Source organism: Typopeltis vanoorti, chromosome 15 (genome assembly GCF_054136105.1).
Source record: "Typopeltis vanoorti isolate ZY-2024b chromosome 15, IOZ_Tvanoo_1.0, whole genome shotgun sequence".
NCBI classification, from domain to species: domain Eukaryota; kingdom Metazoa; phylum Arthropoda; class Arachnida; order Uropygi; family Thelyphonidae; genus Typopeltis; species Typopeltis vanoorti.
The window spans coordinates 48,525,473-48,546,596 of record NC_143563.1 but is presented as its reverse complement, the minus strand read 5'-3'; the positions used below and the strand labels follow the sequence as shown (position 1 = coordinate 48,546,596).

At 35.6% G+C, this 21,124-nt stretch overlaps 1 protein-coding gene across 2 annotated transcripts in view; it reads left to right on the top strand.

The window, feature by feature from the left end:
• The window catches only part of LOC150098746 (structural maintenance of chromosomes flexible hinge domain-containing protein 1-like), a 733,568-nt gene that overhangs the window by 421,619 nt on the left and 290,825 nt on the right, over window positions 1–21,124 (top strand). For both annotated transcript variants that reach the window (XM_090405871.1, XM_090405872.1), the window contains exon 26: window positions 10,639–10,706. In XM_090405871.1, the coding sequence (XP_090261997.1) occupies window positions 10,639–10,706 (68 nt within the window). The remainder of the gene's footprint in view (window positions 1–10,638; window positions 10,707–21,124) is intronic.

The following is a 21,124-nucleotide window of genomic DNA, read 5'->3' as shown; positions in this document are numbered from 1 at the left end:
TACTTCTCACAAGCTTCCTTCATTCTATCCACCTCTATTCTTTGGAACAATCTACCCCATACTGTTTTTCCCACTGAGTACAACCTCCCACTCTTTAAGAAGCATATCAACAGGCTGCATATGCTCCTTAATCACTTGCCTACACAAGGCACTGTAGTGTTACAGGTCTTGTGCCCTTTCATGTGTGGGACAATCATTAAAAAAAATATACATTTTCTTTTTGTGTGTTAGGCTCAATGGTATGTTACAGTCATGTAACTTGGCTTTTTTTTTTTAAACATATTATTGAAATTTAAAAACATGTGTACACCATCCAGAAGAATAAACACAACTGACAGTCACAATACACTTAGCTGATAGGATTAATCTTCTGGATGGTGTACACATGTTTTTAAATTTCTACAAAAGATTAACCTTTAATTATGTATAGATTTATATACATTACTTTTCATTTTTATTTATTAATGTTACTTTATCCACAACTTAATGTTTTTCTTATATTTCTTGTAGATAAACTTATACGTATACTGGAATATTAATTAAAAACTTTAATCAGTACCTTCCTATATTTCGGCAATGTTACATTGCCATCTTCAGGGATCACAAAACAATGATATGTGCATGCGGGCACTAACACTAAGCAAATGAAGCTGAAGAAAGGCAACTGAAGTCAGTCCTAGAGTCCTAAATCTGCCCTCTAGCAGGCTAAATTGGGTTCTCTTGGTTGTTGGGCTGATGTTCATAGAATGAAGCTTCCCACTTTAAAGCCAGTATAGAAATTCTCTCACTCAAATACACTGACATAATGGTCAGTTTTTGATGTCTCCTCCTTATTTACCAATGTTCCACTCAAAGATACCTTAGAGCTCATGCAAGCCAAATTTCCTCCCGATATCTCAGCCCTATTTCAGTTCACCTTGAACTCAGGCTATTTTGTTTAGCAAGATAAATTCTACAAACAGATAGAGGGGGGACAGCCATAGGTTCTCCACTCTCTCTCCACCCCTTGGCCAACTTCTTTATGGAAACTTTAAACCTTTGAAGAAAACGCCTTAAGCTCTGCCCCACATAAACCCACTGTTGTTCGTTATATTTGGCCACATGGCCTGGATACACTCCACAACTTCTCAACACTTAAACAATCAACACCCCAGGATCCTGTTTACTGTGAAAAAGGAAAACAACAACAGTCTCCCTTTCCCAGACACTCTGATTACATGTCAGCCTGATGGATCCTTGGCTTTCTCTGTTTACAGAAAACCTACACATATGGGTAGATATATTCATCAGAGAAATATTCACCTATTGAACTTAACCATATCCTTAACACCTTCTTAGTCAATGGGTATAACCCACAAAAATATTAAAACCACTTAGTCACAACCCCCCCCCCCCCCACACACACACACCTCCCTCTTCATAACAGAAATTACTCTAAATCTATCACCATTCCTTATATCTGGGATACATCCGAAAAACTAAACATAAATCATAAAAAAATATAACCTCACAACTAGTTACAAACCACATAAGAAATTGGCATCTCTTATCCGTTCTACCAAAGACCAGCCACTTTCCCTAGACCTACCTGGAGTATACCAGGTCCACAAGGACTACATCCTTTTTTACCAATACAGCCACTCAGGACTTGCTGACCATGCATTGGACACCCACCACAGAATACACTTGGAAGAAGGCCACTTTATTACACTGCAGCAAGTACAAGTATGAAAGATTATTCCTGAAATCACCGTCAGCTCCGAAAAACTTCCCAAACCTCAGCAAATGTGGGTGCATGAAACTTCCCCCAAATTTGAGAAGCTTACATTCTACAAACATTGGACCAACCCAAGACAACCCAATTTAGCCCACTGGGGGAGGGGCACCTTTAGGACTCTAGGACTGACTTCAGCCTCGTTTGCTTAGTGTTAGTGCTCGCATGCACATATCATTGTTTTGTGATACATGAAGATGGCAATGTAACATTGCAAATAAAGGAAGGTATTGATTAAAGTTTTTAATCAATATTCTAGTATATATTGTCATTTCCTAAAAAATTAAAAGCTTTCTTATATTTATTTTTACATTTACTTATAATTTATACCATTGTTTTACATAATTTTGTAACTGTTGTCATGGTATATCATAGCCTAAGTTGCTAATGTGTGTGTGGGGGGGGGGGAATCAACCCAGCAGCTAGGCTTTCTGCTACACAGTTTTTGCAGTAAGAAGAAATCAAGTATACCAAATTTCTCTTCAGTACACCATGTAGCTTTCATAGACATTGTAGAATGTTCAACCCTTTTATTCATTTAGACATATGTATAAGAGACATTACACATGTAAAAGAACATCTGGTTTCAGTGTTCTTTGATGTAGAAAAAGCTTATTGCATATTAAAAAAATCCCTAGAATCTATATTTCAGAGGACACTTTCCTATATTTATTAAAAACTTTGAATTTTTCCAAGTCCAAGTGAAAAGTAAGCTATCTCTACAATATCATCAAGAACATGGTTTCCCCATTGTGGTGGTGCCTTAAGTGTGACATTCTTAGCTGTCACAAATAATTCAGTCAATGAACAGTCTTCCCCCAACTGTAGGCAATGTTCTATATGTTGATGATGACAATTTACTCTCACTGTTGTAATTTGATAGTGATTATTGAAGCTGTCTTTTAATTACTATCAAATTACAATAGTGTGAGAGTAAATTGTCATCATCAGCATATAGAACATTGCCTTCAGTGGTGGTGGTGGGGGGTGACTGTTCACTGACTGAATTAACTTTGACGGCTAAGAATGTCACATTTACACCATGGAGAAACCATGTTCTGGTTTCAGTTAATGTCTATTTGTGGATTCTTAGTAATGGTCTCAGATTTTCAGCAGAAAAAAGTGTCTCTGTACACTTCTGCCCGAAATGCACTCTACACCTAGATCCTGAGTTAAGAATAGACAAACTGTTATTCTAGTAGCAATAGAAGCCAAGTTCTAAGGATTTATCTTAGACAATAAGCTCACATTCGTGAACTTAGGGAAAAGTACAAGAGAGAATTTAATTTTCTTTTCATGCTATCTTCTGTTGTTGCAGATTGATCTTCATTGCCTTATCTTTGTCGTGCACTTATACTTTCAAAACTGGACTATGGATCTCAAGTCTGTGGTTTTGCATGCCAGGTCTCCTGCATTGATTGGATATTATCCATCAAGAAATATGGATATCCACTGATTTGTTTGCCCATCACCCATCCAGTCTCTATTTTGAGGTGAAAAATACCTGCTCTGTCACTCAGATGGAAACAGTTGTCTCTTAACTATGCCCTGAAAATAAAGTCTCTTCCAGAACATCCTATGAGGACTTGTGGACTGGTATCTTTTTTGTACTTTGGGAGGCTGAATACATACATCAAGCTGCCATATGACCCTTTGGTATGCATATGAAAGAGATTATGCAAGCTGTTGACATGAATGCTGACAAAATTATCTGCACCAAACATAACATCATTCCACCATGTCAGGTTTGTATACTTCACTGTGCAACCTCTCTCTGTGCCAGACATGGAAGTGTGATAATAATACTCCATTGCCTGTCTATATGCAGTTTATTATTATTATGAGAGACCTCCAGGATGTAAGGAACTCATCGAGGGAGGCCATACCATTCACACCAACTGTCATTCATACCTGTTCTTGAATTCATTCACACTGCTTGCACGCAAAACATTCAACGGCAGTCCATTCCAATCATGCACCACTGTATGAGAGAAAAATCTAGCTCTTGCCCCCTTCTTTACAGCATTCTCAACTTCCAAGGATGTCCTCGAGTCCTTTCCTCACTCTCCATGATAGGAAAAATTCCATCTACTGAAATTCTGTTTAACCCTTTCAGAAGTTTGTACGTCTCAATCATATCACCCCTTTTCTTCTGTTTACTAGTGTCTGCAGCCTACAAATTCTTAATCTGTCTTCATAATCAGTATTCCACAATCCTGATATCATTTTTTGACATTTCTTTTGCACTCACTCTCTCTCTCTCCACTGTATCAGAATCCCCATGGAAATCAGGAGACCAGACCCGTGTGCAGTAGGCCAAGTGAGGTTTTATCAAGGCTTTGTAAAGAGCCAAAAGGACTTCCTTATCTTTACATGTGAAGGTTTATTAGCATTGCAGTTACTACCTAAGTTGTATTTACAATCTTTGCTATATAACCCTTGAACTTCAACTTCCTGTCTACTGATCAATTTCTTCTTGCATAATCCCACCAATATAATACTGTATTGGATGTATAATCACACCAAAGTGCATGGCCTTATATTTATTAACATTGAACTGAGAGCAATTTTCACATACTTACAATTCCAGCCTATTCAAATCATTCTGCAAGTTTTAGATATCAGCAGCACTCTTGATTATCCTACCTATTTTCGCATCATTAGAAAAAGCTGTATGTCACATGTCAAATCCTTCCTCATGTCATTAATGTTCAGATTGAATAGAAGTGAACCCAGGACTGATACTTCAGGCCACTGGTTTCTTTGAACCTTGCAGATTCACACTCCCCATATATGACTTTTTCATGTCTATTAGTCAGCCATATCCTCTTATCCATGCTAATATTTTATAATCCAAGCCCATATTCTCCAATTTATGCAATAGTCTTCCATGCTTCATTCTGTCACAAGCCTTAGCAAAATCCAAAAGAGTCATGGTGTATCCATTCCCCTTGTCTAAGTCAGTGGTAACATTATTATAGAATGTAATCTTCCTTCTTGATTTCCTTCCCATCTATATTGGTGTTTTAAGATCTGAGACATCTGTTGGTTGTGCTGCTGTATTTCCTGATCTTATCAGATCCCACTTGATTACAACAGAGATGCCTGCAGTTTAACTTTCTCCTTTGCATATAAACAAAAAAAAAAATCGCTGTTAAAAAGTGTATATAGACCCATATAGACCAATTTATATAGACCCATTGGTTTTTTTTAACAGCTATCTCATCTCCTGTGTATAATCCATATCCAGTACTTTGAACTGTTGCACAAATTCAAAATTCTTAATTTTTATATTCATCTGTACTGGATTTCCAGGCACATTGGAGTTAAGCCAAATGAGACCTCAGATGCAGCTGCTATTAGCTCTTACATTTCCTAAGTACTGTTTGTCAGTCCCTTATACAGATAGTTTATAAGATCAGAACTAATAACCAATAGCAGTCATCATTGCAAGAAGCACTGACAACTAAAGTGCATGCGATTAAGCAAGAAACTAAGCATTGGCAATCAAGTCAATAAAGAAACACAAGAGAGGAAGTTTTTCTTGCTATGCCCCTGCATAGGTCATACGAGGGTTGATTGAAAAAGTTTGCTAAATTTCCAATACACGGCGACACAATTTGTTCATTCATACCAGTATCGGCACGTATCATCTTTTTCATGACCCTGGCAAAATTTTAGCCACGTGCGACGTATAGTTCTCGTTTGGAAAACATTTAAAATGACCGTGTTCTCATTTTTCATAAAAATGAAGAAAAATGAGTTTCGTACAGTGATAAAACACTTATTTGAAGAAGTGGATGGCCACGCAGATCAAAGCCGAGTTACGTGCAGTTCATGGGGACTCTGCACCACCATTAAAAGCTATTTATTTTTGGATAAATGAGTTTAAACGTAGTCGTAAGTCCGTCAGAGATGAAGCGCACTCCGGATGCCCAACTGAGATCACTATGAAGGAAATGATTGACAAAATCCATGATATCATTATGGAAGACTGCCAAGTGAAAGTGCGTGAGATTTCTGAGATTGTAGATATCTCAACTAAACGGGTGTATAATATCCTGCATGAAAAATTGCACATGAAAAAGCTGCATGTGCGATGGGTGTTGCGATTGATGACTGTCAATCAAAAATGCATGCGAAAAGACATTTCATTGCAGTGTTTGGCAATATTTAATCGCAATTTTCAGGATTTTTTGCCTTGATTCATGACTGTAGATGAAACTTGGATCCACCACTACACACCTGAGTCCAAGCAGCAGTCAAAACAGTGGACAATGCCCGGTGAAAGAGCACTGAAAAAAAGTGAAAACCGTTTAGTCACCTGGGAAGGTGATTACCGCTGTTTTTTGGGATTCCCAAGGAATTATCATGATAGACTATTTGCAAAAGGGTAAGACAATAACAGGAGTCTATTATGCGTCACTGTTGGACCTTTCAAAAATAGAACTGAAGAAAAAACTGCCAAGAGTGGAGCACGAATAAAGTGCTCTTTCATCAAGACAATGCACCATCCCACACATCGGCCCTCGTAATGGCAAAATTGCATGAATTGAGGTTCGAATTGGTTCCACATCTACTGTATTCTCCAGACTTCTTGTTCCCAAACTTAAAAATTCGGCTTGGTGGGAAAAAATTTCTTCGAACAAGGATGTCATCAAGGTTGTCAATGACTATTTTGCACAATTTGGCAAATCCTACTTTTTAGATGGGATGAAAAAATCGAACCTCAATTCATGCAATTTTGCCATTACGAGGGCTGATGTGTGGGATGGTGCATTGTCTTGATGAAAGAGCACTTTATTCGTGCTCCACTCTTGGCAGTTTTTTCTTCAGTTCTTCTTTTGAACGGTCCACACCTGAGTCCAACACTACACACCTGAGTGCAAGCAGCAGTCAAAACAGTGGAGTGCAAGCAGCAGTCAAAACAGTGGACGATGCCTGGTAAAAGAGCACCGAAAAAAAGCGAAGACCGTTTTGCCAGCTGGGAAGGTGATTACCACTGTTTTTTGGGATTCCCAAGGAATTATCATGATAGACTATTTGGAAAAGGGTAAGACAGTAACAGGAGTCTATTATGTCATTGTTGGACCGTTCAAAAGAAGAACTGAAGAAAAAAACTGCCAAGAGTGGAGCACGAATAAAGTGCTCTTTCATCAAGACAATGCACCATCCCACACATCGGTCCTCGTAATGGCAAAATTACATGAATTGAGGTTCGAATTGGTTCCACATCCACTGTATTCTCCAGACTTCTTCTTGTTCTCAAACTTAAAAATTTGGCTTGGTGGGGAAAAAATTTTCTTCGAACAAGGATGTCATGAAGGCTGTCAATGACTATTTTGCACAATTTGGCAAATCCAACTTTTTAGATGGGATGAAAAAATTGGAAACCCACTGGACCAAATGTGTATACCTCGATGGAGACTATGTTGAGAAAAAAAGATTATTTTTTCCAAAAAAATGTGTTTAACTTAATTTTTTTCCAAACTTTTCAAATAACCCTCATAGTTATCTTACACATTCTTGTTTACTGAGGACTGATGGTCAATCTATGTGGGAACAATGCAACACATATCTCACTGTTTGTCATATTTTGGTTGAGTGCCAGCGACTTCACTTGAGAGAATGGAATGAATTTTTTACTACGCTGGCTGAGCCATATACACTCAGGTCTTATCAGACTCAGATAAACTGCATGAAGTTTTCAACTTTTTAAGTAGAATTCATTTATACTAGCACATTTGATTGTAAATTCTGTTTATATGTATATACTATTTTGCATTACTGAATGTTTTAAAATTTGCTTTTTGTACATAACATGCTATTTACTAATTTATCTCTTTACTCCTTATCATTACTTTGAGTACTGCTGTAGCTTTGGCTTGGTGCAGTATAACCTTTGATGTTCTTGCATGAATAAACTCCTAAACAACAACAACTAACCAATCAGCATTGCATGCATAACCTTTGAGAATTTGGAGGCCCATTCAAAGTTCTACAGGAGTGTCATACTTAATAGGCACATTGAAGGATTTTTCCAGGAAGAGCTGTGAAGTTTGAGTTAATACCACTGGATGCCGTATTTTAGAACTCTCTTTGATGTAGAGGAGAACTAATATAGATCAGAAATATTCCTTTCTCCAGATTCACTCTATAATATAATCTTTCTACAATCTCATGCCTAGGAATAAGTATACTGTAACATAAGTTGGAGTGTCTGTACATTATTTATTCATTGATTGATATTGCAATGTTTTTTTAAGAAAATAATTATCAGAATATACAGTCATATATAACCAAATTTTATTATAGCCAACTCATAAGGACCAAAAGAATAGTTTGTCAAATCAAGTTTACATTACCATTAACAGTGAGTTGTGTGTGTGTGTGTGTGTGTGTGTGTGTGTGTGTGTGTGTGTGGAACTTTATTACCTCGATGGACCTGTGTTTCATTCAGGATTTCTCCATTGAGTGCAGATTACAAAGATACCTCCAACGATCTCAGTCTTCAACCTCTCTCTTCCATGTTATACCCTTAGATTTCACTAATGGATCTTCCCATCTTGTAGGTGGTTTTCCTGGTTTTCTCTTTATTCTTGGTTGCCAGTTAAGTATTCTATATGTCCATCTGTTATTCCTGAGTCTGGCTATGTGGCCTGCCCATCTCATCTTGCTTTCGTATACTGCAGTTACCACATCTTTTATGCCTGATCTCTCTCTCAGTTACATATTTCTTACATGTTCCATTTTGCAGATTTACAAATCCTATGTTCTGTTGCATACTGAGTTATCCTGAGAGTCCCTTCTTCTTGTCTTGTTGTGTGACATGTTTCTGATCTGTATGTGAATGATGGAAGAATGCTACTATTAAATAATTTCACCTTCACAGAGATGTCAAGATTTGAATCAGTAAGTGTGTCTTTTATTCTGTTGAATGATAGCACCATGTGGCTTTCTTTCTTTTTACTAGTTCTTCAGATAAATCTGTATTCATTTTTATTGTTTGTTCTAAGTAATTGTAAGAGTCAACTTGTTCTATAGGATTGTTATTAATACATAGGTGACTGTCACTTGTGTAGATGTTTTTAATCCATTTTATTTTTTCTAGATTCATTTCTGAGCCTATCTCACTGATGTTTGTTAATATTTTTTCACTCATTTCTTCTAGATCATTTGAATTTTGAGATGTTAGTACTAGATAATCAGCAAACATAATGATTTGTAGTTTTTCACCATCTGTGCTTATTCCCTCCATTTAGGTCTATATTTCTCAGAATATATTCTAAGTGCTGGTAAATAGATTTGAAAAGATCACATCACTTTGGCAGACCCTCTCTTTATATCTATATTTATTGGTTGATCAAATAGGGTTATTTTTGTGGTCTGATTTTTGTTAATTTCTGTCATCATTTCAATGTAAGTAGGATACACATTTATTTCAATAGTGCATGGATGACTGCATTGGGTTCTATGGTATCAAATGCTTTTTAAAATCGATAAAGAGGAAACATAGAGGGATTCGGCATTCTCTGCACTTTTCTGCTAATTGTGAAATGACCTTGATATGATGTATTGAATTTCATCTTTTTTCTCTTAGTATGTTTTCTACATTTTGATCCTGTAGAGCAGATGGAATTGACTGTTTAAAATTTAAGTCATTCTCTCTCTCTCTCTCTCTCTCTCTCTTTTTTTTAAGGCTGTTTTTGCGTGTGCTGCTTCTCTTAGTTGTTGTATACTGAAAACATTGTAGTCTTCTGGAATTCTTTTCCTTAGTAACTTACAGATATTTTTTGTATTCTAGAATATTTCCTTGAGATTTCTTTAGTTCTTTTCTCTTTTGCAGTGGTTCTATGGTTTGAGGTGAGAGTCGTTCTCTTTTCTTTTTCACAGGAATTTCTGATTTTTTATTAATAAATTCAGTATGGTAAATTCGTCATTTATGTATAGCAGTTCTTAATAGTCCATTCAATCTCTTTTATGTACTTCCTGAACTTGTGGTAGGTTATATTAAATTACAAGTCAACATACCAATGAATGCGTATATTGACTTGTAATTTAATGCCTGTTCATGATTCATGTAAAAAATTTCTTTTTCTTGATTATCAGCTACAGATGTTGGAGCATAGTAGGATATTAATTTTATTGTTATATTGTTCTTTATTCCAATTAGGAACACACCTATTCTTTCAGATATGATGTTACAATAAAGGATCGACTAACTTGGTGAGCTTGGATTTAACAATAATGCCCACTCCGCCTTGTTTGCCACTGTTTGAGGATGTTCCCAGGAGTATCTGTGAGCCATCATATCATCTTGCTGTTAGTTCTTTGATTAATGAATCTATTCTCTTGTCTAGTCTCTTGCCAAAGTTCGAGTCAGTGATGTAATAGATGCCTGCCTTCATTTGTGAGATTCTTAGCAACCCTGACCCCACTCAATGCCTTACTGCTGCTGCTGTAGAAAGCTGAGTATGGGCCACATAGGACTCTGGGCCATTTTTGTTGTTGCAGTGATGGCATCATTGCTGTAGTCGGATATACACTTCTCCTAACTTGGGTTTTGAAGTGTTCACCAGAGCTCTGTTAGTGGTATTGGGTCCAGGTCCAATAATGGCTAGGATTCCCAACACCCCAGAGTGCATCAGAGGTAGAGTTCAACTTTGGAATTATATAAACTGCTGAAAAGGTGTGAACAAAGGCCCATGACTTGTTTTTGTATTGTTTTGTTAAGAATACTGAAATTCTTTATGTGTGTGTGTGTGTGTGTGTGTGTGTGTGCACTTTTTTTTTTTTTAATTCAGGTAATATACTGTATGTTTAAGTTGGCTTTGGTATGTAATTATTGCTTTCCTCTTTTTTAGCTTTTAAAGTTCTCGATGAAGGGGGAAGAAGTCTAGAAATCACTCCTCAGATTGCATCCAGAATGAAAGTACGTGCAGGATATGTTTAGTTTCGAATTTTAAAGTATACTATTGTATACTTTAAAATTGTATACGCATGTATAGTATACACGCATATACAATTGTATAGTATGACATATATTCTGAAATTAAGGAATAAAAAAATTTATATTTGCATTCATTAAATTTATTATTAATTTCTGTTACTTTCTATATTTGCTTGTTTCTTTCATCTATTTTAAATTTGAAATATTTTTCTTATATTTATTTACTTGATTAATCTTTAAACGATATCATGGGAAAAAATCTAGCTAGCAATTAGCAGTTACCATATTTTTCCAAATTAACTGTTTTTATGCCCTTCTTCCAACTTTCTAGTTTGAGTTGAAAGTGGCAGAAAATCCCAAGGTATGGTTTCTGTGTATAGATGAAGCCCTTTGATCTGAAAGACCTGGGTTTAATTCCCGTTAGTGATGTGAGGAAGCTTTATCTGGTCTATTTCAAGGGAAGTCGGGTTAGTTGGTCTCATATGGAGGTAGGGGTTTTTTCCACCCAGAAACTCAGGATTTTTGTCCCCCAGAACAGGCAAACTAGCCCCATGAATACACACACACATGGATTACAGCCAGATATACTGCCCTTTGGGGGATGCAGCAAGGAGTGATGACCCAACTGCAATAACTAGTCGTAAGCCACCTCATGGGGGGGGGGGGGGATCAACCTGTTTTAGGATGGATGAATGGATGAGTAGGATAGGGTTTCTGTGATATTAAAATATTCTTTATCATGCTTTCATTCTGTTTGTCTCATCATGAATTGATACTTTTGTACTTTTTGGTTATGAGCTTTTAAAATTAGTATCATTTCTAATTTTATATTGTATTTCAGAAATTTTTGCAGTGAGAATGACACCACGCTATTTGAGGTATATTCTTTTTATTTCCAATCTAAATCTGTAGTATTGTTTATTAGAAACATATTTCTAAATAATACTATTTTTTATTCTCAGATAATTATTGCAGTTGAGGTGCAAATTTTATTTACTTCAATTTATTATTATTATATATCTGATTTGCTACTATTATGTTTGGTCTCCCGGCTAAGATCTCCAGTTACTCTTCCCTACTTTCCCCACATATCTAGTACAGGCAACATTCCTGTGCTAAATCAATAGCAGTAGCCATATTTTCCATATACAAATAGCAAAATTGTGTATTATTCTTTTTACTCTTTACCCAGGCATGAGTAAACAAATGTTTGTACATAAAATAATTTCATCACTAGGCCTCATGTGTCCTAAGGCATATATGACCTCACAGCAAATTGCCCTATAATCCCATAATGCATACTTCTTTTCTGATATATTTCCATGCATTATGATAATTTGAAAGAAAGCAGGTATGCATTATGGAATACTAGGACAATTTGATGTGAAACTATAAGAACTTAATTTTTTGGAGTTTATATTCCTGTTTCTTTCAATATTCATAATTATTAAATTAATACTGGCAAAAACTACTTTAAAAAAAAGTAAAACAATTTAAATCAATCACTAATTTCCTACTACAATATTGTGCACTTTTAAGATTGATACAATAAACACAAATATAAAGGGGCAGTAATATGGAAATTTCTAAATAACAAACTGTCTTTTTTTTAATTCATTCAACACAAAACAAACATTAAATGCATGAACAAGGTATTGTGAGAATCAAGTATTGTTACAGGATATAACATATTTTGTATCATAGCCTAATTTCCTGGTGGTCTGCCAAAAATTTCCACAAATTTCTTCGTCTCTCAGAAACAATGCTCCAGCCACGTATATCAAATTTTCTAACCTCTAAGCAGCAGCAGATGTCACACTAGCAAAAATTGTAATTTTATAACATTGGATTTAATAAATAAAATACTATCTACATTGGTTTATGTTTCTGTGTTAGCCATCAGCCGGTCCGCAAAATATTTCTCCCATTTTCCTCGGTCTGCAGGTGTAAAAAGGTTGAAGAACGCTGGCCTAATTCCTCAATACATAGATCGCTTATTTATGATTTTTTATCAAGTATAAATTACTTTCAGTATTATTTGGGAAAAAACGTATAACAGTATAGAAATAATCAGAGAACACTGTTGACCATTTATGAGTAAGAGACAAGATGCTTTGTGCCCCTGTGCCCTAAGTTTAGACATTACCAGTTGTGAAAAGTATACGAACAAAAAATAGCAGTGACACTGCGGATCATAAAAAGTCCTCCACACTAAATAACCACCAAATCACAAAAAATACAAGGAGAATAAAAATCTGTACCAAACTACACTTTCACATCCAGTTTCATTACCGTTGATTGCCTCAGTTCAAACTTAAACTATGTACATCACCACATTCTTTTTCTTCTTCTTCCCATAGTACACAAAGGATCACTAGTTTCCTACTACAATATTGTGTACTTTTCAGATTGATACAATAAACACAAATATAAAGGGGCAGTAACATGGAAATTTCTAAATAACAGACTGTCTTTTTTCACACAAAGGACTGTCGAGTAAATATCAGAAAATGTTCCTCAAAGAAATCTTCCACTCATTCCTTGATTGACATGACATCTTGCTTTCAGCTTTGTAAGTGAAGCACATGCCCAGATTTTTATATTGTCTGTTGTTAATTTTTAAATGTTTTATGTATATATTTTCTCCTCGCTTTTACAGGTTCTTTCCCCAGGCCTATATATTTGGTGTTTTGTGTGTTAAGGCTTAAGTGCTGGGAAAAACTCGTGATAAAAGTTTAATGGAGTGAAACAGCACTAGGGAATGATTAAAAATAGTATTTAATGCTTCCAATATTTCATCTTTTTTACAGAGACAGTTCGGGAGCACAAAATAAGACGTGACACACTTGCGTGTGCACACACACACACACACACACACACACACACAAAGGCAGCGCAAAACTAACCAAAACATATGGACAAAGGACTAGAGTCCTCCTAACTAGGCTGGACACCTGCCTCTATGAACACCTGTCTGTAGCCTAGGATGTAAACTGTGATCTTGAAGTATTAATGTTTCCCATGCTGAGAAGTTTTATGCAACTATTTATGTAAATTAGGCTGATTTTTAAGAGCAGCATCAGATTCTAAAAAAACAGTCTTTCTCCCTAAATTTATTGTGGTGGAGCATGATGGTCTTTTTCCAGTTGATTATGTGAGCTATATCTGAAGCATGTCTGCAAGGCCAGATCAACCATAGTCATGACTGCAGTGCATTTTTTACGTTTCATTTGGATGGTAGTTGATCTTCCTGTCTGTCCATCAGCTACCAGAAATTAACATATCTTAGCCAGATCTCAGACATAACAAAGAACTTCACAAATCTTGCTCTTGAAAATCAAAACGCAAGTTTCTCATCAAAAAGGGAAATAACAGCAATAAATTTACTTTCACACAGTGTATTCAACATATGCCTTACTTCAAGCATATTCAGTTACAACTTAAAACAAGTACCAAAAACATTGTTTATTTCATAAATATAGGGAGAAAATTCATGATAAAATTCAGTACTGAAACAGACAAACAATTGTCAAGTGTTTTCACTTGACAACTAGTTCTACAAACAGAGAATAACTTTCCATCTAATCTTCACTCAACCAAAAATTACAACAGTGAAGATACATAAACTTCTCAATAGGAACTTGAATAAATAAGGAATCCACAAAATACAACTAATCATTAATCAGGCTTAATCTGTTTCTGAGCTTGTTATCTGTTAATAGTGGTTTTAGTTTTTGAAATGGTGTTGTTTCTTTTGTAACTTTTGTTCTAATATCCTGATCAACTTCTTCTATGGGTGTATCCTTGAGTAGGATTTTTTTTTTCTCACTTTCTTCCACAGCACTTCTTGGTTAAAAACACAGATATTTGCCATTGTTTTTGATTTTGGATACTTATAGTTAAGTCACATTTTTTAAGAGTATGATCTAACTTTGTGGCGATTTCCTGATGATCTGATTTGTTTTCTGCCAGGAGATCGATACTGTGAGCAAACTTTACGTGGTTTATTCTTCTTCTTCCTCCTCCTGTCACTCCAGTATCACAGTTTTCCAGGGCTTTATTTATAACATGTTCAATGAATCATTTAAATAATATTGGTGATAATTTATTCTCCTATCTCACTTCTTGCTCCATTGGAAAGGGAGTGCACTAATTTCTCTTGATTTCAGCCATCATTTCAGAAGATGAGTACAGGGATTCAATCAGTTTTATTATTTTTCTATCTATTCCATAGTGTTGCACAGTTTTCCTAAGGATACCATGCCAAATAGAATCAAATGCTTTCTGTAAGTCAATAAAGTTATATCACATTACTTTATTATGTTCTACATATTTTTCTCCAGTGATATGGATTGTAAATATGTAGTCAGTTGTAATTTTTCAAAATTCGGCATTGAAGTATGAAAAATTGGATTCCATTTTTGTTTCAACATGCGAGAGTAAGATGCACCGTCATCACATGCATGCATCAAAATATGAACAGCTATTTCTTACAGAATTTCAGCGAACGCCCTCAAAACTGTTGTCCTCCTCAAATGTACAATCTCTGCTAAATAAAACTGCATTTGCCCTAACATTCCATGTTTACATTATTAAACCTTGAATATTCTCTGTGCCCCTTGGGACACATAAGGAATTTGATGATGATGAATCTCCTCTATATGATCTTTTCCTGATCAAGATTTTCTTACAACTATTGCTTTCATTAGTTACCTTTACCACTCTTCAAATCCTAGTCATCATGCTGACCTCTTTCATTATTTATCTCTGAAGTCTAATTCTTCAGACAGTGAGATCACCTTCCCTAAAGTCTGCAGTAGTCATGATTCAGACCTGCTGTCCTCTTATTTCAAGGATCTGGATAATCCTTATCATTTTCCCAATCATCTTGTTATATTCATTGTTATCTGCGCCATGTGTTATATCTACTTTATTTGCTTTACTTTATCGTACTTTATGCTTTGACTTTCTTACTCTTGCTTATACTCTGAAATTTAACAAATTTATTTCTTTATCAACTGCACCAGTTAAATTATTCTTTGAGTGTAAGTTTGTAAGAATCTTAAGTGGATATAAAATAAAAGTTATTCCCTTTTACCTCTGACCAGTATTCTTGATTGAGTCGTGGCTTAATTTATTAACTAACATAAATTAAATTCCTTATCCTTACTTGTTAAAAACCTCCAGGTTCATAAGTTTTAAGATTAGTGCATTGATTAGCAGCTTCTCTGTGTTGTTCGCAAAATTTCAGTGAAGCTAAAAAAAAAAAAAAAAGTTTAATCTAACTGTAATCATGGGTACCTAAAACAGTCATAAACAATTCCATGAGAATCTGTCTTGAACTTAAGTTTCCTAAATTCTTCACAGTTCTTTCCCATATCCTATCTACAATCTAATACAATTGATAAGATAATTCTATTTATAAACACTTAGGCATGACAAGCATGAGCTCAGTTAATATTACTTAACAGTCTGCTGACTCTTGTCTCAGACACTTATTAGACACTATGACATTAAAAACTACTGGATAAAGAACAAGAACACATTACTTGCATTATCTGGGAGCTATTATACATTCTCTTAAGCACTTATGACTGGTTAATGTCAATAGAATTTATTCTTGCAAAACACCTTATTCATTTCTTTGACTGAGTGATACTGTTCCTTTTTCTTCTTGTCTACCCATTTTGTCCTTCCTGCACTTTGTCTTGGTCACCAATTTCCTTTTATCCTCAGAGTTCTCTTCCTGGACAATGTGTACGACCTCGGTTGAATGCAATTACCTTTTCATAGATGAATATCCCTCTTGCCAAGAAACCCTTTCCTTTAGCGCCAAGCTCTCAGTGATGACATGCAGACCTCCAATTTTTGAGATACTCCTATGACTGTAGTAGACCTTACATGGCGGTGATCCCAGGGAATATATATTTTCTTCAGATAAAACTTACATGACACAAAAATTTTCAGGTGTGGTTTTACAATCTGGAACCTTTTCTTAACCCTCTCTCTCTCCCCATCCAAGTGCTGTAGAAGTCAGTCTACTCTTGGTAATTCTGACCATTATCTTGTCTATATTTCCTTTACCATTTGCTACCTTTACCACTCTCCGAATCCTAGTCTCATCATGCAGACCTTTTTGATTATTTAACTCTAAAGTCTAATTATTCAGAGGAGATCACCTTCCTTAAAGTCTGGAATAGTCATAATTCACACCTGCTATCCTTCTCTTACTTCAAGGATCTGGATAATCCTCATCATTTTACCAATCTTCTGGAACTTCTCTTAACCATCTCTCTTCCCCCTTCTCATGTGCTGTAGAAGTCAGTCTACTCTTGGTAACTCTGACCATTATCTTGTCTGTAGTCTGTTTTCTACACGTCGCTCTTCACCCAGCTAATTTCATCTGTCACCTCTGTTACTTTAATGGTATTAAATGGGAGGACCACTACTAAATTTTCTTCAACCAGATAACTGAAAATATCTATGCTGGCCTTTATCTTGCACTCTACACAATTTCCGATCACTGTTTAGGCTCTGGTTTCCATCAGGTAGGCCAAGCAATCTGTGAAAGAAAAATTCAGCATCCAGCTTTGCATTCCCTATGCTACATCTCACAATAATATATGTATGTGTGCATACACACTTAACAAAAGACAAATGCAGAAAATCTTTACAGAGGAGTTAGGTAAAATTTTCTATGTATATCACTTAATAAATAATCCATTAGTGTATATTATAGTTCTTTCTAATTTCAACTGAAATAATTACCATGAAAAATTCATGCAGATAAGGCTGCAAATCCACACTTTCCTTTTTCTAACAGAAATTTGAATTTCAGTTTTTTGAAGCATTACTCATCTCATTTTCTTTTCAGCTACATAGTATTGACTCTTTTTGTCTCAGAGGCAGAATTTACATATGTTTATTAACCATATCAGTTTCCGACTTTTGATATGCTTTCTTCTTTAACTTCACTGCCTCTTTAACTTCCTGTGTCCACCAGGGAGTTCTGATTTTTCTATCCTTGCAGACAACCTCACCACATGCCTCTCTGGCAGAATCAATCAATTCCTGTCAAATAAGTCAGCTTGTGCTCTTAGAGAATATAGAGACAAATGTAAGAATGCTAAACACTATGTAAAACTAGCTAAACAAAAGTCATGGGAGGACTTTGGTAAGAACATAGAAAATAAAATATCAAGAAGGTGGCAGAGTATTCTGGAGGTTGTTGAAGAAGCTCAGAAATGGAGGAAAGAGTGCTGTAAAAGGAATTAGAGATGATAAAGGTTGCATAAAAACAGTAGAAAAAGATATCCTTGAAGTATGGAGTAATGACTTTGAAAAACTGCTAAATGAAACAAGCAGTGATAGCACAGTGGTAAAAAACACTCAACAGGCATACAATCAGGAATTACATATTCATACTTAAAGTAGAAAAAAGCCATCAAAGGCTTGAAATGTGGAAAGGCAGCAGGAACGGATGATATTCGACCAGAAATGCTGAAGTATGGTGGTATAAGAGTCTTACAGTGGCTGCACTGCATAGTTCAGAAAGCCTGGACAGAGGGACGAATTCCTGATGATTGGAGTAGAGCTCTCATAGTACCCATATATAAAAAGGGAAATAAAACTGAATGTGAGAATTACAGAGGTATTTCCCTACTGAGTGTTCCTGGCAAGATCTATGCAAGTATACTTGAGAAACGGTTGAGAAGAATTGTGGAAGAAAAGCGTGGTGAAGAACAAGCTAGATTCAGGCCAAACAGAGGCTGTCAGGATCAGATCTTCACTTTACGACAAATAGACGAGATAGCATGGGAATATAACAAAGATCTGTATTTAAGTTTTGTCGATTTGGAAAAGGCATATGACAAGGTGCCAAGAGAGAAGCTATTCAATACGCTTCAGTTATATGGTGTCAATGGGGCATTATATCAAGCAATACTTAGTCTTTATTTGAGTTGTAAGTCAGCAGTTAGAATTGAAGGAAGTACAGGAAGATGGTATAATGTTAAATCTGGTGTGAGACAAGGATGTACATTATCCCCTCTGTTATTCATTATCTATATGGATCACATTATGAAAGAAAGTAGTATTAAACATGATATCAAAATTGGAGATCTTAATGTCAGCTCTTTGCTTTATGCAGATGATGTTATACTTCTAAATAAATCCACTACAAGTCTGCAAGATTCTCTGACTAAATTGAATAGCTGTTGTAATAGATATGGTATGAAAGTCAGCAATAAAACGACAAAGACAATGAAAATAGGCAGAATCATTGAAAATATCAACTGTGTTGTGAATGGAGAACCTGTGGAACAAGTAAAACATTTCAGCTACTTAGGCACGATTTTTACTGAAGATGGCAAATTAAATATAGAAATAGACAACAGAATCAGCAAAGCTGGTATCGTGGGAAGTCAATTGAATAAATTCATATGGAATAAGAGAGAAATTAGTCAGAACACTAAATTAGCTGTATACAAGACAGTGTTCAAACCAGTTTTAACTTATGGATCTGACAGCTGTGTCAGAAGTAAAACACTTGACCAAAGACTAGAGGCTGCAGATATGAGAGTCCTGAGAAAGATTATAGCCATGAACAGATGACATCAATGGCAATATCATATTAAAAATGAGGATATTAGGAAAGAACTTGACATTGTCAGCATCCAGGAATATGTTAGCAGAGCTAATCTCAGGTGGTATGGTCACCTAAACAGAATGGGCGAGGAAAAATTAGCAAAACAAGTGCCAGGTTGGCAGCAAAACGACCCAGAGGAAGACCAAGATATAGGTGGATTGATACGGTACAAAGTGCCTTAGACGATAGAAATATAAGATCTGATAATGTTGGAATCTTGACAAGTAACAGACTGATTTGGAGGAAAATTGTAGATAGGAAGTTAGTAATGATATAATTTTTTCATGTAGTACTATCATATCCTGTAAACCCCTTGTGGGTACATGGCAGGAATTTGATGATGATGATGATGTTTCCGACTTAGAATCTCCACTTCTTAATGTTCTTTAGCTAAAAATTTTTGTCCCATTCTGTCAGATTTGCTTGATGTCTCTGATGACTTCTGCTGTCACCAGCCATTCTGAACTTTTTTTCTCTATTCAACATTCATAATAGTGAAGTTATTTTCCTTAGGTAATTTTGATTTTAATTGTTTGCATCTCTGTCTTTCCTTTTCCACCTATACAGATCAAGCAGGTAGAGATGCTGAAATATTTGCTATCTCTATTCTATTGATCTTACACAAATTGGTCACTTATCTACCAAAATAACATATATCCCAAGCCCTTCTCCAAAAACTAGATGTCTTTCTCAATAGTGATCATTCTAACTATAATGTAGATGTTGCTTGTCTTCAGAGTTTTCGCTCTCTCATTCATTCAGTATTTTAGTAGATATGTATGAATGGGTGCACTATGGGTGAGGAGTGAAACATTAGGTCAGAAATGGAAGGATGAAAGGGGGCCTTATATGGAATAATTTCTGATTCCTTACTTCCTGATTCTGCCATGGAGTTCTGATTTTTCTATCCATGCAGACAACTATCCATGGAGACTCACATATATAATATTTATATATGTGAGTCTTCAGTCAACTGCTGAAAGGTGCTCAAGTTTGATTCTTTTTTAAAAGTTTCTTATGTAATCTTATTTTTAGTATGATGTTCAGTTTTATTTTGCTCAGTACTAAATGGTGATCACTTCTTATTTCAAATCCCCTTGTGTCCTTAAACAGAGTGAAGATATCACTATCTTCTGTTCTTGTGAAATTATGCATATCTTCATGTTTGGAATATGATATTAGTAATGACTTGTCCATCCGAAATCAGCATGTGCATATCATTGTTATTATGGTGTAATTTTCCAATTTTGCATTTTGATGTTTGCCCACATCTCTTTACTTTATATTACCTTGCAAGAAGATTATCCTTGAGTTTGTTGTAGAATATTATAGCCACACCCTCCTTTCTCTGATCATTATTACCTGGATATAACATCTTGTATTTCTGTTTAGAAGAACCTTGCCTGTTTTTGTCTTCTTTGTTTTGGTAACACCATTTATATCAACCTAGTCCTTCTGCCAGTTTTGCTTCTTTTACATTAATTTCTCTTACAATGATGATACCACTCTTGAATTCTCATGATTTTGATATGGAGTTTTGGGGATTTGTTTCAGTAACTAACTTTTCATTGTTTGCCCTAGTTCAGTGAGTTTCACATCAGATGTCATATTTGCTTAGCCAGTACCTGACCCAGCATGAAATTCAGTCACATTGTGCCATTATTTTGTTTTGGTTTAATTCAGTAACATTACAGTTTGGTCAGCTAAATGCCAAATTGTCAGCCCATTCTTATTCCTCATTATCCAAGTAGGT